General features: G+C 41.7%; 1 protein-coding gene across 2 annotated transcripts in view; it reads right to left on the reverse strand.

The window, feature by feature from the left end:
• The window catches only part of PRKCA (protein kinase C alpha), a 515,514-nt gene that overhangs the window by 100,840 nt on the left and 390,442 nt on the right, over nucleotides 1-24,232 (reverse strand). For both annotated transcript variants that reach the window (XM_030828485.1, XM_030828486.1), the window contains 3 exons: nucleotides 20,649-20,805; nucleotides 19,495-19,629; nucleotides 18,883-18,979 (listed from right to left, as the gene is read on the reverse strand). In XM_030828485.1, the coding sequence (XP_030684345.1) occupies nucleotides 18,883-18,979; nucleotides 19,495-19,629; nucleotides 20,649-20,805 (389 nt within the window). The remainder of the gene's footprint in view (nucleotides 1-18,882; nucleotides 18,980-19,494; nucleotides 19,630-20,648; nucleotides 20,806-24,232) is intronic.

The following is a 24,232-nucleotide window of genomic DNA, read 5'->3' on the forward strand; positions in this document are numbered from 1 at the left end:
ACATGTGAGTTTTACACAACTGCTAGAGGAAGAAAGGGAGGTGCTCGTGGCTCTAAAATGGCCTCTCCCCCGAAGGCCTCCAACTAGCCTCATAAAGATGTTGGCAAAGACATCTTCCTCTGGGCTGTCAAAAAAGTGCAGGTGAAGGGTGGAGTCCTCATGGGCCTGATGTTTAGACTTCAAAGCATTCAGAGGAGGGCCTGAGGTTCTTACTCTGGAATCAGGAAGGTGACACATCTTACAGGTGTGTCTGGCAAGTGAGCAGTCTTTAGACTGCACAGTCAGGGCAATTTTAAGAGGCTGGAGAACCACGTAAAGGGACGCGTAGGATTTGAAAAGCCTGGGACTGACGGAAGTGGAGGAGAAGGGAGGGTCTCTCCAAGGAGCACAAGCATGGGCTGAGATGCATTAATGAGCATGGTGGATACATGGAGAGGAGTCAGAAAAGGGGGTGTCATAGGGAAGGGTGTGCGGGAAGGGACAGGGTATGAGACAGAAGCATCAACTCACACAGGAGGTCTGGGTCCTGCACTAACTAGCTTTGAGCACACTCCCTTTTGCTTTTGTTTTCCCATCAACAAACATGATCTTAAACATCTCTCCCAGTTTGAATACCCTATTATTCCATTAACCCAGAGGTCACAGACTTTTTCTGTAAAGGACCAGAGGGCATACATTTAGGCTTTGAGGCCCATGCAGTCTCTTTTGCAGGGACTCAACTCTGCTGTGGTAGCGAAGGAGCAGCCGTGGACAACACACGAATGAATGAATGTGGTTGTGTTAATAAAAATCTATTTATGGGCACCAGATTTTGGATTTCACCAAATTTTCATGTCTCACAAATATCCTTCTTTTTTTCAACCACTTAAAAATACTGAAACCACTCTTTTTTTTTTTTTTTTCTTTGAGACAGGGTCTCCCTGTCGCCCAGGCTGGAGTGCAGTGGTGTGATCTCGGCTCACTGCAAGCTCCACCTCCCGGGTTCACGCCATTCTCCTGCTTCAGCCTCCAGCTGGGACTACAGGCGCCTGCCATCATGCCTGTTTTTTTTTTTTTTTTTTTTTGTATTTTAGTAGAGACGGGATTTCACCGTGTTAGCCAGGACAGTCTCGATCTCCTGACCTTGTGATCCACCCATCTCGGCCTCCCAAAGTGTTGGGATTACAGGCATGAGCCACCGCGCCCGGCCTTGAAACCACTCTTACTTAGCTCATAGGCTGTATATACAAAAGCAGGTGGTTGGGTGTGGGTCATAGTGCACTGATCCCTACACTATTTAATACGGATACTGGAGGTGATGAAGTCTATCCTTGCTGTCTTCACGACCACAGGAGACTGAATTTGTTTACTCATCAGTCAATAGGTTTCATCTTCTTGACCAGCATTTCTCAAACTTTAATGGGCTCAGGAATACCTGGGGACCTTGTTAAAATAATATTCTGACTGGATCAGAGGCTGGGCTGGGCTCTGAGACTCTGCATTTTTAATCAGCTCCCACACTTGGAGGTGCAAGATCTAGAGCTCAGGCTGCTTGCCACTTCCTCTTTCAGGATACCCAGGGAGTTGAGAACCCTTGAGATTTACCGCTCCAGGGACATGCAATCTTTTTTTTTTTTTTTTTTTTTTTTTGAGACAGAGTCTTGCTCTGTCATCCAGGCTGGAGTGCAGTGGCACAATCTTGGCTCACTGCAAGCCCCGCCTCCTGAGTTCACGCCATTCTCCTGCCTCAGCCTCTCCGAGTAGCTGCGACTACAGGCACCCGCCACCACGCCTGGCTAATTTTTTGTATTTTTAGTAGAGACGGGGTTTCACCATGGTCTTGATCTCCTGACCTCGTGATCTGCCCGCCTCGGCCTCCCAAAGTGCTGGGATTACAAGCATGAGCTACCACGCCCGGCCAGGACATGCAATCTTAATTCTCTGTAGGGCATGTTTTTTGGGGAAAACAACAAATAGCATTATGTTTGGTGTCACCCTTATTCTAGGTCTCTTAATTTTATTTTAGGGGCTTTAATTTCCTCTTAGGTGCTTGAGATAGAGCCATGAAGACTTGTGCCAATGCTTAGCTGCCATGTTCATGCTAGTGCCAGTGGACATCGGCTCTGTCTTCCCTCCTTCCAGTTCCTGTAAATGAAGGGTGGCACCCTTGGTACCTGCTCATTCCCTGTGGGTACCAGGGCCTGGGGACATTTGCAAAGCTGCCTCTAACATTTAATATCAGGCTTGTGTGATATTAACTAATATTTCTTTAACCAGCAACATCCACCCACAAGGCCATCCCTGTAACTACAAGACACAGGGCTTTTATGCTGTTTCAGGAATTCATTAGACAGACAACTAGAATGCATAATCTTTTTTGGTTTCCCAACAAAATTATTTCCTCGAGACAAATTAAACTGGAAGCCTGCTGCCAGCACTCTAATATAAATGCATGCACCCTCCCTTACAGACTCATGAGAAATTCTGTACAGTTGCTTTCAGAGGCTGTCTTGCTTCCTTTGGGTCTGCTCAGTTGAATGCCAGGTTAACCTCTGTTGACAGTGATCTAATGAGTGTTTGAAAATGATTTCTACTACTGACCTGTCTCCTATATCAGTTTAAGACTTTGCTTCTAAGACAAAGCTGAAGGATAAACCTTAAAATATCTCTTTCAACTGCTGTGCATTTTATAGATTTTTTTTTCCCCCTTAACATCACACAGTTAAGAAAGTAATTAAGTAAGCTATTTAGGGACAAAAAAGCAGAGAGCATATTGGGGCACATAGATTTTTTTGTTTTGTGTCTAAAAGGTCACCTGCAAGTACTCTGGTTTCCATAGTAACCGTGGCAGGGCTGATCAGATCAACAAATAGCTACAATTTATCTGAGGGTCTCTAGTGAACTGTGTTTTGTGGTTTTATTTTTCCCCCAACTGGAAAAGAGCATTCTGAATTAGATAAAGTCTTCAAAGACAATGGAGGCTTTGAGAAAATCTAATTCTGATAAAAGAGAAAAATGCTTGCTTGCTCTTTCCACATATAACCTAGCAACAGAGTCTCATCTTTGTTGATTTAAGTACCTTAATTATAGTTTAATTGGATCATATTACTTTGTTAATTAGTAAGAAGGATAATCCCAAAATGTTTCCCTTGAATAAGTAAAAACAGATACACATTTGATTTTTCAGACAATCTGAATCCAGGGTGATACTTCCTGTAGTATCTGGATTTATAATCCTCACAAAACAGCTCGTTCAAGATCACCAATTTCTTTTGGCTTAGACCTTCATATAGTTCTGAATGGTCACAAATACAAGAACTGTGAAGACACACACATATTTCTCTGCATGAGACTTAATTCATCCTAATATTACTGGGGGTCTAGTTTGGACAGAAGCCATTGTTAAGCTAGCTTGAGATTATTTTTTTGCTCCATGTGTTAACAAATTTTATTAGAGAGTCAGTAGAATATGTATGTACAGATAACCATAAGCCTTAATATATCTACTAGTACACTAACAACTCTAAAGCTGTAATAAAGATACAAATTAAAATTGAGCGAAGTGTTATAGACACATTTCCAAATAACAGCACTAATTTATGGGACAGAAGATGATGTTTAAGTGAAACCAAATCAGTAGTGGTGGTGTTAATAGTGGGGATTTTAAATTCAAGCCCAGTTCTGAACTTAACCTATTCCTGATTTTTTTTTTTTAACTTTGCTGAGATTATAAATGTAGAAAAAGGTTTTATATATAGTCAGGCACTACACAATGACATTTTGGTCAATGATGGACCGCATAAATGATGGTGGTCCTATAAGATTATCATGGAGATGAAAATTTCCTATTACCCAGTGATGTCTACATCACAGACACTGTAACATTGTTGCACAACACATTACATGTTTGTGGTGATGCTGGTGTAAACATAGGTACTGTACTGCCAGTCACAGAAAAATATAGCACATTCAATTATGTATAGTACACCATAGTCAATAATAAATGACTATATAACTGGTTTATGTATTCACTATACTTTTATTGTTATCTTAGAGTATATTTATTTTTTCTATTTTTTTTTTTTTTTCTTGAGACGGAGTCTCAGTCTGTCACCCAGGCTGGAGTGCAATGGCACGATCTCAGCTCACTGCAACCTCCACCTCCTGGGTTCAAGTGATTCTACTGCCCCAGCCTCCCAAGTAGCTGGAATTATAAGCTCTCACCACCACACCTGGCTAATTTTTGTATTTTTAGTAGAGACAGGGTTTCACTATGTTGGCCCAGCTGGTCTTGAACTCCTGACCTCAGGTGATCCACCTGCCTTGGCCTGGCAAACTTGCTGGGATTACAGGCGTGAGCCACCACATCAGGCCTTATTTTTTCCTACTTATTAAAACAAAGGTTAACTGTAAAACAGCCTTAGGCAGAGCCTTCAGGAGGTATTCCAGAAGGCATTGTTATCAGGGGTGATGACAGCTCCACAGGTATTACTGCCCCTGAAGACCTTCCAGTGGGACAAGATGCAGAGGTGGAGGACAGCCATATGGATGATCCTGACCCTGTGTAGGGTCAAAAAAAAATTTTTTTAATAGAAAAAAATTAAACATTTTAAAATTAATTTAATTTAAAAAATTTTAAATAGACTTATAGAATAAGGAGATAAAAATATTTTGGTACAGCTATACAATGTATTTGTGTTTTAAGTGTTATTTAAGTGTTATTATGAGTCAAAACTTTTTAAAAAGTTTATAAAGTAAAATAGTTACTGTAGGCTAAGGTTACTACTGAAGAAAGAAGATTTTAAAAATAGAGTGTAGCCTAAGTGTTGTGGTGGCTTGCAGTATTGTTCTAGCACATTCCATCACCACTCACTCACTTACCCAGAGTAACTTCCAGTCCTGCAACCTCCATTCAGGGTAAGTGCCCTATACTGGTGTACCACTTTTTTCTTTTACATTGTATTTTTACTGTACCTTTTCTATGTTTAGATACACAAATGCTTAGCATTGTGTTACAATTGCCTACAGCAGTCAGCATCTGTACAGGTTTATAGCCTAGAAGCAATAGGTTACACCATATAGCCTAGGTGTGGAATAGGTTACACCATCTATGCTTGTGTAAACACACTCTATGATGTTTGCATGATGAAATCTCTTAGTGACACATTTTCAGAAGGCATCCCTGTATAGAGGCATGACTGTAACAAAATGGTATTAATCATTGTTTAAGGTATACAATGTGATGTTCTGTGTACATATCCACCATCAAATGATTACTACAATCAAACTAATTAACATATCCATCACCTTACAGTTACCATTGTGTGTGTGTGGTGACAATCTTTAAGATCTACTCAGCAAATTTCTAGTATAAAAACACATTATTATTATTGGTCACCATGCTGTACATTAGCTCTCCAGAACTTATTCATCTTAAAGCTGAAAGTTTGTATTTAACCAACATCTCCTCATTTCTCCAACACGCCACTCAACCCATGGTAACCACACTCCTATTCTGTTTCTGTGAGTTTGACTTTCTTAGATTCCATGTATAAGTGAAAACATGCACTATTTGTGTTTCTGTGTCTGGTTTATTTCACTTAGCATAATGTCCTCCAGGTTCATCCATGCATTACAAATGTTTCTTCTTTTTAAAGGCTCAATTATATATATATATATATATATATATGTATATACACACACACACACACACACACATATATACATATATGTGTGTATATATAATTGAGCTTTATATGTATATATGTGTATATATATATGAATATACACACACATAAATGAGATATGTATGTGACAGACATTTTCTTTATGCATTCATCTATTAATGAACAGACTGTTTCCATATCTTGGCTATTGTGAATAAAGCTGCAAGGAACTTGGGAGTACAGATATCTCTTCTGGGACAGTGATTTTTATTTCCTTTGGCTATATACCCAGAATCAGGACTGCTGGATCATATGGTAGCTTTATTTTCAAGTATTTAAGAGAACTCCATACTGTCTTTCCATAACTGATATGCCAATTTACGTTCCCACCAACAGTCTATATAATTTTCTCCACGTCCTCAATAACACTTATCTTTTGACTTTTTGATAACTGTCATCCTAACAGGTCTGCAGGGATACCTCATTATAATTTTGACAATTTTGACTTAAATTTCCCTGATAAGCAACATTAATCACCTTTTCCTTTACCTGTTAGCCATTTGTATGTCTTATTTTGAAAAATGTCTATTCAGGTCTTTTGCCCATTTTAAAATCTGTGGGTTTTCTTTTTTATTTTTGTCTTTGAGTTGTATTATATGAGTTCCTTACGCATTTTGGATATTAAACTCTTATTGGATATATGGTTTGCAAATATTTTCTCCTATTCCACAGGTTGCCTTTTAATTTTGTTGCTTGTTTCCTTTGTTGTGCAGAAACTTTTAGTTTGATGTAGTACCACTTGTTTATTTTTGCTTTTGTTGCCAGTGTTTTTGGTGTCATATCAAAAAAACCATTGTCAAGACCAATGTCATGAAGCTTTCCCCCCAAGTATGTTTTCTTCTAGTTCTATAGTTTCAGGTTTTACATATTTAAGTCTTTAGTCCATTTTGAGTTGACATTTGTATATGCTATGAAATGCATCTAATCCAATTTCATTTTTTGGTATGTGGATATCCAGTTTTCCCAACACCTTTTATTCAAGAGACTATCCTTGCTCCATTCTGTATCCTTGATGCCTTTGTCAAAGATAGTTGACCACGTATGTGTGGGGTTTATTTCTGGGCTTTCTATTCTGTTCTACTGGTTTGATGTCAGTTTGTATGCCAGTACCATACTGTGTTGATTATTATAAATGTGTGATATAATTTGGATCAGAAAGTGTGATATCCCCGTTCTTCTTGCTCCATATTACTTTAGCTATTCAGGGTCTTTTGTGGCTTCATACAAATTTTGGGATTATTTGTTCCTCTATGGAAACAAATTATACTAATAATTGGCATTTTGATAAGGATTACATATAATCTGTAGATCACTTTGGGTAGTACAAACATTTTGACAATATTAATTCTTCCAATCCAGGAACAGGGGATATCTTCCCATTTATTTGGGTATTGTTATTTCTTTCATCAGTGTTTTCTATTTTTCAGTGTACAGATATTTCACCTCCTCGGTTAAATTTATTCTTGAGTATTTTGTTCTTTCTGATGCTACTGTAAATACAACTGTTTTCTTACATTGTTTTGAATATAGAGAAACACAACTGATTTTTGTATTTTGATTTTGTATCCTGCAACTTTCTGAATTTGATCATTAGTTCTAACAAGTTCTTTGGTGCTGTCTTTAAGGTCTTTTATATATATATATATATATATATATATATATACACACATATACACATATATATACATATATGTATATATATATATGTATATATATATGTGTATATGTGTATATATATATATATATATGATCATGTCATCTGCAGACAGAGACTATTTTACTTCTTCCTTTCTGATTTGGATGCCTTTTCTTTTTCTTGCCTAGGTGCATTGGTAGAACTTCCAGTACTATGTTGAATAGAAGTGGAGAGAATGGGCATCCTCATCTTGTTCATGATCTGAAAGGAAGAACTTTCAGCTTTTTACCATTGAGTAGGATGTTAGCTGTGGCCTTGTCACAAACGGCTATTACTGTGTTGAGGTACATTCCTTTATACCTAATTTGTCGAGAGGTTTTATTTTGAAAGGGCATTAAATTTTGTCTAATCCTTTTTCTGCATCTATGAAAATAATCATACATTTTTCATCCTTCATTCTGTTAATGTTGTGTATCACATTGATTGATTTGTTTATGTTAAACCATCCTTGCATCACAGGAATAAATCCCACCTGATCACAGCGTATCATCCTTTTAATGTGATGGTGAATTTGGTTTGATAGTATTTTGTTGAGAATTTTTGCACTCTGTTCATTGGAAATATTGGCCTTTAATTTTATTTTCTTGTTGTGTCCTTGCCTGGATTTGGTATCAGGGCCATGCTGGCCCCATAAAATGAACTCAGGCATGTTCTTTCCCTTTCAGTGTTTTGGAAGAGTTTGAGAAGGATTGGTATTAATTCTTATTTAAATGTTTGGTAGAGTCTGGGCACAGTGGCCCAGCAAAGGGAGGACAAGGCTTGAGGCTAGGAATTCAGTTGAGGCCAGAAGTTTGAGACCAGCCTGGGAAACACATCAAGACCTCATCCCTACAAATTAGCTGGGTGTGGTGGTGCATGCCTGTAGTCCCAGCTATTCAGGAGGCTGAGGCTGGAGGATTGCTTGAGCCCAGGAATTTGAGCTGCAGTGAGCTATGATTGTGCTACAGCACTCTAGCCTGGGCAACAGAGCGAGACCTTGTCTCTTAAAAAGTGTTTGGTAGCATTCACCAGTGAAGCCATTAGGTATTGGGCTTTTCTTTCCTGGGAGATCTTTGATAACTGGTTCCACCTTCTTATTCATTATTGGCCTACTCAGATTTTCTATTTCTTTATGATTCAGTCTTGGTAGGTTGTATGTTTCTAGAAATTTATTCATATCTTCTGGGTTATCCAATTTGTTGGTGTGTCGCAGTTCAGAGTAGTCTCCTATGATCTTATGTATTTCTGTGGTATCAGTTGTAATGTCTCCTTCATTTCTGATTTTATTTATTGGTCTTCTCTCTTTTCTCTTAGTCTAGCTAAAGGTTTACCAATTTTGTTTATGTTTTCAAAAAAATCAACTCTTAGTTTTGTTAATCTTTTCTTTTTTTCTTTTTTGAGAGAGAGTCTAGTTACGTTGCCCAGGCTGCAGTGCACTGGCTATTCACAGGCACAATCAAAGCTGCTCCACAGCCTCAAATTCCTGAGCTCAAGCCATCCTCCTGCCTCAGCCCTCTAAGTAGCTGGGACTACAGGCACATGCTACTGTGCCTAGCTTGCTTACCTTTTCTACTGTCCATATCTTTCTTCAAACTTGGGAAGTTTGCAGCCATTTGTTTTTTTTTTTTTTTAAGACAGTCTCACTCTTTCACCCAGGCTGGAGTGCAGTGGCAAAATCTCAGCTCACCGCAATCTCTGCCTCCCAGGTTCAAGTGATTCCTGAGCCTCAGCCTCCCGAGTACTGGCACTATAGGCATGCACCACTACACCTATTTTTTTTTTTTTTTTTTTTGTATTTTTAGTAGACACGGGGTTTTGCTATGTTGGCCAGGCTGGTCTCGAATTCTTGGCCTCAAGTGATCCACCTGCCTCAGTCTCCCCAAAGTGCTAGGATTAGAGGCATGAACCATCACACCTGGGCCATCATTTCTTTATATAAGCTTTCTTCCCCTTTCTCTTTTTCCCTTCTAGAATTTCCACAATGCAAATGTTAGCCCTTTTGATGTTGTCCCATAAATCCCATAGGCTTTCTTCATTCCTTTTCACTTTTTTCTGCTTTCTTCTGACTTGGTAATTTTAAGTGAGCTGTCTTTAAGTTCATGGATTCTTTCTTCTGCTTGATCAAATCTGCTGTTGTTACTCTCTATTGAATTTTTCATTTCATTCATTGTATTCTTCACCTCCAAAATTTCTGTTTGGTTCTTTTTAAAAATGATCTATAATCTTTTTATTGAGCCCTTGTTTTTCTGATTTTGTTGTCTGTATCCTCTTGTAGCTCTCTGAGCTTCCTTAAAATAATTAAATTCTTTGTCAGGTCATTTTTAGATCTCCATTTTTTAGTAGTTGCTTACTGGAATATTGTGTTCCTTTGTGATGTCATGGCTCCTTAACTTCTCATGTTCCTTGAAGTGCTGTCCTTTGAAGTCTTGTTCCTTCAAATGCTGTCTTCACATTTGAAGAAGGAGGCAGTCTCCTCCTCCAATCCTTATTGACTGGCATCAGGAGAGAAATGCCTTCACCAGTCAGCCTGTCTATGGATAATGAGACTCTCTTAATCCTTTTCTATGGATGCACCTGCTCTACATTTCTTTTTCCCTCTTGAGGGCTAATTCTTGACATTGCATGCCTTCTTTCAATTCTGCAAAGCTAGGTTAGGTGCTAAGAGCCTCCTGTTTGTTTTCCCTAGGATGGTGTCCTGAAATACTCAAGTTTGTGCACCTTCTCCAAATCCCACAGAGTTGAGCTGGCTGTCTGCGTAATATGCTTGCATTCACTGTCCATGGGGGCACATTTAGGGAGCCAGTCTGGGGGTGGGGGGGTGCAGAGTTTGGGAACAGTAGATGAGGTGTCTCAAGCAGCTCGTGGATGGGCTTCCTGATGGAGTCTGTAGAACACTTCAGAGGGTCAGCAGCTTCCCTTTCCTGCTCTCAGCCTCTCCCCATCTCTCAGCCATGCTGATTATCTCAGCAATCTGGGTGAGGTGAGAAAGAAGTGGGGCTCTTGGGCAGTGCTCTGGATGGCTGGGGGAGCTGGGTGCTTACTTACTATGCTCTCACTTTCCCCCTTAGGAGGAATTACAGGTGAGAGAGTCTCTCTTGGCTCTGAGCAGTGCTGCCTTGAGGGAGGGGTAATACAGATAAAGTAAAACTAGTTCTTCCTACCCTCTTCAGTGTGTTTATTTGTAGATGTTTTTCCTCCAACAGTGTGCTGAAACTTCTCTGCTGGCCTCCCAGACTCCTACAAAGATATTCTTGTCCATAGGTAGTTGTCAAAATTGATGCATCTACAGGGGAATGATGGTGAAAGCTCCTATTCTACCACTGTGCTGACATCTAGCTTTAGATTCTATTGTGATAGTGTGGCTCTAGAGGATTTTCAAGATAAGGCGCAAGGTAGCTATTTACTTTTTAGAATTTATGATTATGTGATTATTTAGCTGACAATGTGCTTCAAATCACAAGAGGTAGACAGACTGGGTTCCTCTGGGCTGACGTCTAATGGGTAGAAGAATTTCCAAGGCTTTCTTGACTCTCTGAGGAGACAGGCGAGGTGTGATGATGATGGTCCATGACTGGGGAAAATCACACTAATTATGAGGGGGTTGACTTGAGGTTCTAAGGCAGAGCACAGATGCTTACGGCAGAGTCAGGCCAAAGTGGCATTAGCAACCTGGGAGCAGGTACAAAAGGCAGGTCTCTCAGATGCCAAAGCTCTCGATCAGGTATGCACTCAAGTTCAAACAACCTTCACCAGCCTCCTGGGTGCCAGGTGTCAGGAGAAAATGAGTGAAAGTAGAGATGAACTGGGAAGCCTGTCTGCTGAAAACGTCATCAAGATAGCAGAATTTGGGTTCAGCTTCAGGTTCTAAGAAACTATAAATGTTGGAACAACCAATCCACTGGTCTGTTCTCAGAAATAAGTCCTTGATAACAATTTCTAATGCTCAAAACAGGGTTCTAAGAATGCTCTTACCTCTTGATAGCACCTCATTTGCACATATAAATAACTTTTCATAAATATAAATCAAAACCAAGATTGGGCAAATCGTGTCTATTTCATATAATTAGCAAACATTTATTGGGCACTTATTCTATGCCAGGTACTAGTCTAAGCAACTTACATAAGTGAACCGAGTGAATCCTCCCAGCAGTCCTATGCAGCAGGCTCTATTATTATTTCCACTTCATAAACAAGGAAAACAAAGGTCAGAGAGTTTAAGGAACTTATCCAAGATCATCAGCTGGGAAGTGGTAGAGCAGAGATATGAAACTATGGCTATTTTAAATTGCATATTCCTTCTAGAAAAATACCATGCTCAAACATTGAGTAACCGATCCCAGGTCAGAAAACTGGAATATAAAAGGGGCAGGATTTGAACCTAGAAGTCTGGGTCCAATACTGAGGCTTCTAACCACTATGCAATACCACTTCTCAAATGAAAGGAATATACCATGCCCAGAACAGAAACTGCCTAGCATCTAATCATCACACAGCAGGTGTTTGCCGTGATTCCCCCTGCTTTCATCACTGCTCCATCAACGTCACACCTCTTGCTCCCCAGGAAGGGACAGGATGGGAACTGGTCCTCAAAACTGCACTTCATTTTTCACATTTGGCTATAAATTTCTCTCTTTATAAGAACTTTAAAAGTATTTCCCTTTAGAGAGTTCATACAAGCTTCAAGGGACACTGCAATTTAAATAAATTCATCTTGTTTTCTTGGGTCCAGATACTCAAAAGAGTAATATGTGATATATTATCCATCAACTTTCTAATGGGACATCATTTTTCATTATATTCTGACAACAGAAATATCCCATCGCAGACAAAGCCCTAGGTGTGCTGCCTCTTAGCTGTCTTCATTCTGCTACAAGTGTCTTTTTTGGCTTTTTTAATATTAGATGTTTAACTTGCTCTGGAATAGAGCAATGGTGTACAGCAAAAGTTACGGTTACAGTAAGAAGAGGAAAAGGCCAAGGTGCTTTTAGCTTCTTAATTTGCTCTGTTTTTTAAATGATGAACGAAATAATAAATGACAAAAACAATAAAAAGCCTGGACAATTGAGCAAAATTGAATGGTGTAGGCTCATTTAAGGAAAGCTGCTTGACTTTTTAATATTAGAATCTCCATTAACTGTTAACAGCACATGGAGTAGATAAGCAACCCCACAGGTAGAAATGAGTTCATTGAAAGTCCATTCCCAGCTAAAAGCCATCAAAATGCAAATTAAAAGTAGTCACTGTGATACTGGAACAAAATGAGCAAATGTATCTTTCGTTTTGTGAAATCTGAAGCTTGGAGAAGGGAGACGTGGTCTTCACCACTTGTCCTGAAGTGCCCTCGGCCCCAGGGAGCCAGGTCCATGGCTGGGGTTATTTGCCCTTCTGGCTCGATTTCTCTTGAGGTTGCAGGATTGGGGAAGAAGGTCTTGGGCACAGTAAACAGCCCTAGGGAAGAGGGGCCAAGCTTAGGAGAAAGGCTCTGCACAAGAGGAAGGGGGGCTGAGGAATGGAAGGAATGTAACTCTGGGGATAGGAAGTGGCTGGATCCCAGGCAGGCCTAGAAAGTGGTCCCAGAACTCCCTTCCCCTCACCTTTCCCCTTCCCCTACCTCTCAGCGCATTTTCTTGATTCTAGGACAACTCCAAGGCTCTGAAGGTAGATGTAGCCCAAGTAGGCTCAGGGAAAGAATCAACTGACGGTTAAACATGAAACAAAAATACCAAGCTTACTAAAAGCCATGGAAATGAAATGCGAATGACAATAAGAACTTCTGTATTTTAAAAGAGAGAAAGATGTGGCTAGAAGATATCTTTTTTTTTTTTTTAATCACTGGAAATGTGAATGTAGCATGTAACTCCCTGGGTACAGCTCAAGATGTGAATGATTCAGATCCCAGATTTTGTAAAAGATCAGAGGGCAATATTACACCAACAAAAGTACTGGACCTTCACGTGAATGCAATCAGTAGTCAATCAACTGTGACCTTTCTGTTGTTAACATAATCACTTCTCTAATGAATTATTAGCTGTAACAATCATTATGATTATACTTGTGTTGATTCTTGGTGTGGTTTACATCAAATCTCTTTTTTTTTTTTTTTTTTTTTTGAGATGGAGTCTCGCTCTATCGCCCAGGCTGGAGTGCAGTGGTGCGATCTCAGCTCACTGCAACCTCCACCTCCCGGGTTCAAGCAATTCTCTGCCTCAGTCTCCTGAGTAGCTGGGATTACAGGCGCCCGCCACTACGCCCGGCTAATTTTTTGTATTTTTAGTAGAGACAGAGTTTCACCATCTTGGCCAGGCTTGTCTTGAACTCTTGACCTTGTGATCCACCATCTTGGCCTCCCAAAGTGCTAGGATTACAGGCGTGAGCCACCGCGCCCAGCCAAATCATCTTTCATATGTGCTCACTTTTCAGTTTGTTATCGGGACTTGACATCAAACCATTGAATCGAAAAGGATCAGCGCAAGCTGACTTCTCATTGTGGTATTATATTTACTTCCCTGACAACAACTAATATCCTATCATATCAGGATATTAGCTCTATTTATAACTAATAGAAAAACAGAACTAGTTATCCTGACCTATTTTTTCCATTTACAGTTAAGCACGCCAATGCACAGAGAGATCACATAGTAAATAAGTGACTAAACTAGGATTTGATTCTACAGCCTATGGGCTAAACCAGAAGTTGGCAAACTGGCCCTTGGGCCAGGTCTGGTCTGCCACCTGTTTTTGTAAGTAACGTGTTATTGGAATACACCAACACTCATTTGTTTATGTATTTGTGGCTGCTTTTCAGCTGCAACGGCAGACTCAAGTGTTATACCAGACACTGCGTGGCCCACAAAGCCTAAAATATTTATTATCTGACTAGGTACAGAAAAAGTTTGCTGAGCAGAGCTAACCCATCCTCTGCACTGCCTCTAATGCAAGATGGGCCTTTTCCCAACTCTGGCCGTGAGCCTCATCACAGGGAGCAGAGATCAAGCAGTGAGAGGGAAGAACAGGAATCTCAGTTGTCCTCAATAGTCCCTGGAGATGCAGGGGAATCACTGGCCAGCACAGGGGATATGATAAGCTCCCTGCTTTGTTCCCAAAGACTTTTGCAGCAGGGCCCACAGGTTCAGAACGTAAGCTCCAAAGAAAGCAGGAACTGTCTGCTTAGCCCACTGATGGCACCTTACTTTTTTTTAACAAATGGAAAAATGCATCATTTATGTTTGTGAATCAGGGACCATGTGTACTTTACTTGATGACAAACATGGAACAGATTAAAGGCCCACAGACACACTGTCCATGAATATCGCAATCAAGGTTCTGGTTTGTTTTGTCTGTAGGAGGATGAACTGCTCTAGCAGGATCTCTACTAGCGAGGAAGGTCATCTCCAGCCACCCTGGAATATTCCTTGGCTCCTAAGAGCTCCAGTCACTGATCATTCTGTTTGCCAAGATTTGAGAACCAACCATTTAAACTGCAAAAACTTTCCACCTAATTATCAAATGAATACTAATGCAGTGGCAGAGTTGTAAATGCTCATTTGATTTCTCTTTCATCCAACTGAATGACTTTTGATTTCTGGAGGATTCGAAAACTGCATGGAGGGAACCCTTTTTAGAAAACAGGGCCGGACATGGAAGGATAAGGACAGACTGGACACTGTGTGATCCCACTAAGCGATGCCTGTTCCCAACAGGATGAACCCTCACGTGTGTTTCAACCAATACAGATTCATCGCTGAACTTAACAAAAAAATCTTACTCAGCTGAATCAAACTGTTACTGGAGGGTGGCAAAGTATCTATGAAAGAGTGGGTAGGGAAGAAAAGATTAATGTGATGGAAAGCAAGTTAGAATGGCAGTTATTTGGCGAGAAAGGGCCCAGAGAGGGGAGCCTGGAGACGCTGGGAAGCACTCATGCTAGAGGCCGAGAGGGAGGAAAAGGGGTGGGGGCTCAAAGAGGTGCCTCAAATTGGACCTGATGCCAACTGGCACCCTGTTTGCAAAGCCTGGCCGCTACCCAGAACTGCTCAAATGTGGATGCCAGCCTTTCTGCCCTGGTGCATCCCTTCCCAGTAACTTGGCACTGGGGAAGTCTTGCAACTCTCACATTTATAGACCTCAACAAAACACCATTACATGATTGAACCCCTGCCTAAAATCTGATCTGAATATGTATTTAAAATGAAGCATGGCAGCTGTCGTAAAATTCTCAGCATCTTTTTGACGCCATCCTCTAGTGGCTTTCTGCCGAGTCTCTCGCAGTTGTGTTTTTTTTAAATGCTCTAAGCAAATGAGCTAATGTAATTTGAGTAAAATCTAGGAATTATAAGCTGAAAGGTATTTAAAGCAAAGGCTAGAATGCAGTTCATGTAGATGCTCCAAGCATAGACCTCAATAGGCTAAAGAGCAGAGCCTCCACCCCATGCAACTCTGCTGATGCCACCTCTCCCCAGGATGCTCACAGCCTTGGGCTGGCACTCCTGCCAAGTCCACAGCCCTCCCAGGAGGAGGAATAGTAAGCAGCAACACCCCCGTGGCCTCTGACCAGCCTCCCAAGAGAAATGCTTCGCTTTTGCTCAGGCTCTCTGGCTTGTGTTTTGTTTGTTTGTTTAGAACCCTGACCTTTATAAAAAGCTGAACTCACTGGCCAGAAAAACAGGAAGTTTACTCACCAGGAAGCCACGACAATGAAGCACAGAGTGGGTCAATATTTCTCCAGCAGCAAAGCTAAGTTTCAGACATTACTGCGAGGAACCCTGTGGGGAACGCCCGTGCTGTTCCTCCCTCAAATGCATTCCTTCTGCGCCAATAGCCCCTGACCCAGTGAGTTCTCGTGATCAACGCCATGGCATAACATTCAGTAAGGAAGGTTCTTTCTGGCTCCTCAGGTTCCTCCCCTGCCTGAGACAGCTGAAGAATGCGGGCACTCAGTCCTGAAACTCTCTCTAGAAGGATCCATCTGTCACAGAGGTGGTGTGACATCAGGGATGGGGCTCAAGGTGGTCCTGTCCAGTACCCCGGGGTCTGCATCCTCAGCTGCAGGGTAAGGGTGGAAATAGATAATGAAGCAAGGGAAGAAATACAAATTGAAAAGGAGCTATGCCTGGCAGAGACATTTGAACCTGCCCAAAACCCTGACTTTCATCTTTGTACTTGAATTCCTCTAAATACTATAAGGCGTCTTTGAAAAGAATCTCATTCTTTTCTATCGATAGACAAATGGTAGTTACACAGATACACACACATTTATATTTATACATATTGTAATATATATAACTATTTTTTCTCTGTCTTTGAAGAGCAGAGACTGCAAGCTGGTTCTTACTGGTTGAATCCTACTGGTGTCTAAAGCAATAGATGCATATTTGACCTACACAGAGTTCTAAGTTTTTTGTTTGTTTTGAGTCAGGGTCTCACTCTTGCCCAGTCTGGAGTGCACTGGCGTGATCTTGGCTCACTGTAACCTCTGCCTCCCAGGTTCAAGTGATTCTTGTGCCTCAGCCACCAAGTAGATAGGATTACGGGTGCATGCCACCACACCCTGCTAGTTTTTGTATTTTTTGTAGAGGCTGGGTTTTGCCATCTTGCCCAGGCTGGTTTCAAACTTGTGAGCTTAAGCAACCTGCTTGCCTTGGCCTCTTAAAGTGCTGAGACTACAGGTGTGAGCTACCACATCCGGACAGTTCTAAATTTTTTTTTTTTTTTTTTTTTTTTTTTGAGACAGAGTCTTGCTCTGTTGCCCAGGCTGGAGTGCAGTGGCACAAACTCGGCTCACTGCAACTTCCACCTCCCAGGTTTAAGTGATTCTCGTGTCTCAGCCTCTGGAGCAGCTGGGAGTACAGGTGCATGCCACCAAACTCGGCTAATTTTTGTATTTTTAGTAGAGATCGGGTTTCGCCATGTTGGCCAGTCTTGAACTCCTGACCTCAAGTGATCTGCCTGCCTCATCCTCCCAAAGTACTGGGATTACAGGAGTGAGCCACCGCACACGGCCTGGTTCTAAGTTTTAACATTAGAACTCTGCCAACATTAAGATAAATCAGAATGTATCACATAAAAACCTGGATTTCTGGCTTCTCTGGAAGAAGGAAGATCCGGCAACACAGGGCCTGGACTCACGTGTAAGAAACATCGAGTGGGGCAGGGTAGCAGTAGCTGCCACCTGCAGACAGGGCTGAAGCTTACCAGCTCACCCTAGTCTCCACCACTCCCTCCTGCCTCAATCCCAAGGCCTGCTGTTCATTGCCATTTATTATCTGTGAATCATTTCACTCATCTGTGCTCCCAAGGACATCTAACCAAAGAGCCCCTGCCATTTAGTATTTGCCACAAACATCAACTTTAACCAAACATCAGTTTAACAAAGTAATTTGAACAACTGCATGTTTTACATCCTTTGGGATTCATTCTCTCTGGATAAGACCTATATGTTTCTTTTGTGGGGGGCAATAAGGAGGTTTATTATCCCCCCAAGACCACTCTTCCCCACCCCTCAGATCTGTATGTTTCTTGGAGAACAACGGAAGAAGGAAAACAGGAGCATCAGCATCCCATTAGTGTCAACATTTCAGTAACAGTTCAGCATCTACACACGTGTGCGTGTGCACGTGTATAGCTCTAGAGTGGGGAAATTCCGGGGAATTCTAACAATTCTGAAGAAGAAAAAGATTCACAAAGGAATTAACCAGTTACACAGACTGAAAAGGCTACTCTAGGAGTCCCTCGAACAGCCAAAATGAAGGGTGATTAGTGAAACAGAAAAATATTAGAAGTTGTGACTTTAAAACATAAGGAAGGTGCTTAGAGAAAAGAACTGTTTATTAAAAGCTGAGATGTCTGGTAAATGAAGAGGAGAAGGGAGAGAGAGGAGAAGAAAAAGAGAAGTAAGGAGCAGAGGAGGAGAAGAAAAAAGACCAGTGAATCCGGGACAGAGGCAAACACAAATACCAAGAGGAACAAGAGAAGGAGGTGGCCTTTGCTAAACATCTGGAGCATAAATAAAAAGGGATCACACACAAAGGCATATTTGTTTAAGCTGGTTTTTCAGAACAAAATTAGGAACCTTGTACTTTCTGTAGAAAAAAAAAGTCTCAGATGATAGCCTGATTACACACAAATGAGCTCCCAAGGAAAGGCCAAAATGACTTCCTCCTTTTCAGAAGAGCACAAGTCCTCCTTTGTAAGAACAATCTTGCCCTCAGAGCTTGCTTCTCTCCCCAGTGATGTGCAAATTGATCCCTTATGCAGAAATCAACCATGCTCTCAGTTCTGGGATATTTCCAGTTTCCATTTTCTAAGTGATAAGAGTCATAAAAAGTCAACAGCTTGCAAAGGAAAGGGAACGAACAACATTTAATGTTTTTAAATAAAGAAAAAGATCACTAACATTTAGATTACTTTTTTGCCTTTCAAAAATGTGACCACAACATGTTGGCCCTTCCTGAAGTCAGGCTTTTCTAAAGGAAAGGTGTTTCCAGGCATTTTGTTAATCCTCACCTCGAATTTCTGCCTGAGTTCCATGTTTCCTTCTTCGTCCCCTTCTGGAATGGGTACATTGTAGTACTCACCTTCTTCTTGGTTAAGCAACTTGTACCTTTCAAAGACAGGAGAAAAAGAGTTACCACCGCAAGTTTAGCAAGCCTTCTCCTGCAACCTCTAGTCAAGCTGTTTTGTGAAATGCATCCTATGGAACGGCTACAGCCAGATAAGTAGACATTTGACTTTTTAAAAATTTTTATATTTTTGAGACAGGGTAGCTCTGTTGAGCAGGCTGGAGGGCAGTGGTGGAATCACAGCTCACTGCAGCCTCAACCTCCTGGGCTCAAGCAATCCTCATGCCTCAGCCTCCTGAGTAGCTGGGACCACAGGTGTACACCACCACGCCTGGCTAATTTTTGCATTTTCTGTAGAGATGGGGTTTCTCCATGTTGCCCAGACTGGTCTCAAACTTCAGGGCTCAAGCAATCCACCTGCCTTGGCCTCTTGAAGTGCTGGGATTATAAGCATGAGGCACCATATCTGGCCTCAACTGACATTTGAGAGACTGAAACCTAACTGTCTAAATGGTCTGATGCTTTCAGACATATTCAACCTAAACGGCTTCCATACCATCCACTGGCCGGCATCTTCATTAGCTCCGAAACTCCAAAGGAAAGGGATCCCATGAAGTCATTCCTTGTTGTTCGATCCCAGTCCCAGATTTCTACAGACAGTCGTCGGTCTTTGTCTGAAGGTTTCAATTTGCTACAAGACACACACACATGCAAACACTAGGTTATCTTGATCATGGTTTCTTGGGAGATACCACATGTATATGATTTGAGCCTGAGATACAGAAATAGTATATTTCTCTTCCTGGTCCAGTAAAATACCAACCCCTTATGCTGGCAACCAAAGTGCTACAGGAGGAGTTAACAAACTATGACCCATGGGCCAAATCTAGCCCACTGTCTATTTTTATAAATAAAGTTTTATTAGAACGCAGCCATGGCTATTTGTTTACATATTGCCTATGGCTCCTTTGGCACTAGAAAGTTATACAGGTGCAACAGAGGCTGTATGACCCACAAGGCCTAAAATATACACTATCTGATCCTTTATAGAGCAGAGCTTGCTGGTCCCTCTAGAATAGACAGCTACCTTTCTGGTTGTCCACAGAAAAACTGCTTCCTGTATACTAGTCTACAAAGGGGACCTCTTGCTTTCCCTCAGTTGCACTCAGTCCTCCTGACTTATTTATTCCCTCCTTTCTTCTTCTCCTTCTACCATCTCTACCTCTGAAATCCTGGCAACCCTCCCAGGCTGGCTTTAAATGTCACCTTTTCCAGGAAGTCTTCTCTCTTTGAAGGCAAGAATGATCTTCCCATTTCAGTGGCAATAACACTTTCTATATTACTCACTCATTCTGTGGTCTAAAAATTATTTAAATTCTTGCCTTATGCCCTCCCCTAACTCTCAAAAGAACGTAAGTCCATCAAGAGGTGGACACACCTGACACATTTTTATATCATCTTTAATACCTTAAATAGAATTGTTTATCCAGATTAGATAATAATCTGAGGCCTGAATTATGCAACTCTTGGTAAATCAAATTACTATCTATCAAACAGGTGCTAATAGCTACCTCCCTAATGGCAGCCTGAGGAGGTCTAGGACTGATGTTTAAAGAAGTTTATAATGAACCGACTTCGTTACCTCAAATAATGAGGTGGGCAACTACATGGTGTATAGAAACGAAATTTGATCAAGGAGAGACCACTTACAATGTAAAGGACTCATTCCACTGGGGATTTAGTGTGGAGCGGATGGTTTTGGTTTTTTGCTTGCTTTCATTCTTGGGATCAGGAATAAGTTTCAGCTTCACATAAGGATCTGAAAGCCCGTTTGGATCCATAGGTATTAGATTTTTTGCATCTCGTACTGTGAAAAGGAAGAAGATATTACAAACAGAGAACAGACCTATATTGCCTGGTGTCCTGTGTCAATACCAAGCTGAATAAAAGGGACATCAGATGCTGTTTAAGGAGACAGATGGTGGAAGCCAAAAGCCTCTAACGCTGGACATGAGAAAAGCTACCCGCTGCCACCACCAGCAGAGATAATGGGCATCGTGTGGGCCCTTGTGGGTGGGTCTTGGGACTTAGCACCAGCCTGGACTGGCAGCATCAACAACACTAAGATATCTACTAGAAATGCAGAAACCCAGGTCCCACCCCAAACCTGCCAAAGCAGAATCCGTAATTGTAACAAGATTCCCAGGTGACCTTTGCAGCTCCCCAGGAGTAATGCTGCATCCTCCCCACATGGAAGCGACCAGCCCAGCCTGGTCCATGGTGCCACACATGCACCTGAGCTTCCAGAAAGTGTTATCCCTTTTTGTGGGTAAAGGCCAATGGCTTCCAACTCTGACTGTACACTGGAATCACATGGGGGTTGGGGAATGGGGGCATTAAAAATTCTAATCCCCAGAATTAAACCAGAATCTCCAAGGAATGTGGCTCAAGTATTCGTTTTTAAAAGCTCCTTGGGTGATTCTACTGGGCAGCAGGGGCAAGCACCACTGCTGTATACAGCTGTAACTCAGAATTGCTGCCCAGTGCTGGTCCATGGACCAGCAGCATCTACATCACCTGGGAGCTCATTAGACATGCAGAACCTTGGGTCCCACCTTAGACTTAATAACTCAGAATCCTCACTTTAACAAGACCTCCAGGTGCTTCCAATGCAATCCTAGCTTGAGAAACCTGATACGAGAATCAAAAATAATTAGAAGGAAAGGCCATTTCATCCACAGAGAAAAACAGGCTCAAAGATTTAAGAGCTGGCAGAGGCTCACAACCGTTGAGAAGCTGTCTAAAGCCACTGCACATCAACGTAAAATGTAATTATCTACTGCTATGATGAAGGGACAAAAGCCGGAGCCTCCTACCCCAAATGCCTTCCTCATTATCTTCCCATGGCATTTTTCCCAGTAAGGCTGAATTATCAGATACCCAACTGGTCAGACACCATCAACACACGTATAACTGGGACCAGGCTCCCTGGTTCAGTGGTTCCCACAGTGTGGACCCTGGACCGGCGGCACTGGCATCACCTCCTGAATCAGAACTCTGGGGTGGGGTCCAATGATCTGTGTTTACCAAGCCTCCATGTGATTCTGATGTCCATAAAAGTTGCAGAACCACAGATCTAGGCAATTAGCATAGTTTATCAGCATAGTTTGATTATTAAATTAAGAATTACAGAACTTGAGAAGAAGGCACTGGAGTTGTCAGTGGGCAGAGTTAGATGGGGAGGGGGCAGGAGGAGAATCCTAAAGATGTTGGGTCTTTGGACACAAATGAGGGAGGTACAGCCCTAAGATCAGAAGTCAGAGACAGGCATTGCCTTTACTAGTCTGTGGACCTACTGTGTGCTGCCTCCTGCCAGCCAACAGCCTTACGTCCTCCTTACCTGGCAGCCTTACACAGGTGGGTAACAGATGGGACTATATTCAACTATAGAGGGGGAGGGGGCTGGCTCAGGTCTCCTAGCCACAGAGAAGCTGAACATATGTTTGTTGTACCCCATTTGTGCCTTCCAAGTATTTCTTCTCCTAAGAAAATATCTAATCTCATTCATCTCGGGGAGCAGAGAGTACATAAATAAAACACATAGGCATGGTTCCTGTGTCTCAGCAGGTGTATGTGCAAACTCTGCCTCCTTCACCATATAGCCCTGAGCACTGGCAAGGTTAGTCTCTAAGCCTCTGTCTCTTCATCTAGAAAAATGAAGAGGGGCATAATTCCAGTAGTATAGAATTGTTGGGAGAATCAAATAAAATAATGTTTATAAAATACTTTATATGGTTGGGGGCTTGGAAAATGAAAAAAAAAAATCCATGATGTGAGTGCTCACTATACCCCAGGCATGATGTTCTGGACTCCTTTCCACTCTTACCATGCTGAAATCTATAGAGTTGGAGGCCCCCAGGGGACTTGGTCACTGGAGAATTCACCAAGTTCATGTGAAAGGTTTTAATCCAATGCAGAAGGTCTAGCCCACTAAAACATCAACCCTGAGTATCACCAAAGATGAAAAATGTGAGCACAAAAATGGAGCTCTCCTATGAGGAATGGAAAGAGGCCAACGGTCTCTCTCTGATTAAACACAAGAATGAGAATCAGATGCTTTTTAAAAGGCAGAAAATGCCCTAGAATGTCTAACACTGGAGGCTGCAGAAGGTCACATCCTGGATAAGCCAAAGAAGACCCTTATTAAAGTCACCAAGAGGTCCTGGGTTGCCTCCTGACAGTGGCAGAATTATTGCGGGTGCTGGCTTTTATATCTTCAGTTTATATTCCCAATGGCAACACATACACAAAAAATCATTTAAGTAAGATCTCTTCGGAATGGTGAGGAGTTAAAATCTTGATGGGATTTAAGGCTGTGAGCTTCCTACTGAGATACTACCATTTAAGTTGAAAATAAAAAGAGTTATCAATTCCAAATGTCATTGAAGCTGATAGTGGGTCCAAATTTCAATTTCTTATTGCAGCAGAGAACAGCCTGTGTGACGTGTGACTCATGGCATGCCAGGACACCTGAATCAGGATTACGAGCAACTAACTTGGGGTCCCATCTGCTCAGAGTGTGGGATCTGGGGCAAAGCTGCCTGCATTTGAATTCTGGCTCTGCCACTCTGTGGTTGTGGACAAGCTATTTTATCTCCCTAAGTTTCCTCATCTGGAAAATTGTATCTCCTTCAAGTCAGGAATAAGTAGGCTCATACATGTAAAGTGCTTAGAGCAGTGATAGGCACACGGTGAGAGCACAATAGTGATGATCATAATTGCTCTTAATACAAGTTACTGGTAGAGAACAAAATCGACAAAGCTTAGATGCAAAGAAACTGCACCAACAGCTTACGGAGTGGCAAGCAAATGCTGGGGAAAACAGTACAGTGTGGTAATGTTATAACAGGGTTGCAACTGTATGGTTTCAAGAATGTCAGGCTAATAGGCAATACTAGGGGGCATTACTCATAGGAATAGCTGTAAGGAAGATGGAAGAGGGGAAGCTAGGAAAGAGAAAATAAGAGGACAATTGAAGTGGGGAAGCAGATGAGAACAAGGGCTAGAGACAGAAGAGAGAAACAAGAGAAAGATACGATCAAGATGTGGAGTCAAATCCCAACACTTTGGGAGGTTGAGGCAGGTGGATCACATGATGTTGGGAGTTTGAGACCAGTCTAGCCAACATGGTGAAACCCCGTTTCTACTAAAAATACAAAAAGCCGGGCGTGCTGGTGGGCACCTGTAATCTCAGATACTCAGGAGACTGAGGCACGAGAATCGCTTGAACCCAG

The sequence above is a fragment of the Nomascus leucogenys genome, chromosome 14 (genome assembly GCF_006542625.1).
Source record: "Nomascus leucogenys isolate Asia chromosome 14, Asia_NLE_v1, whole genome shotgun sequence".
Lineage (NCBI taxonomy): Eukaryota > Metazoa > Chordata > Mammalia > Primates > Hylobatidae > Nomascus > Nomascus leucogenys.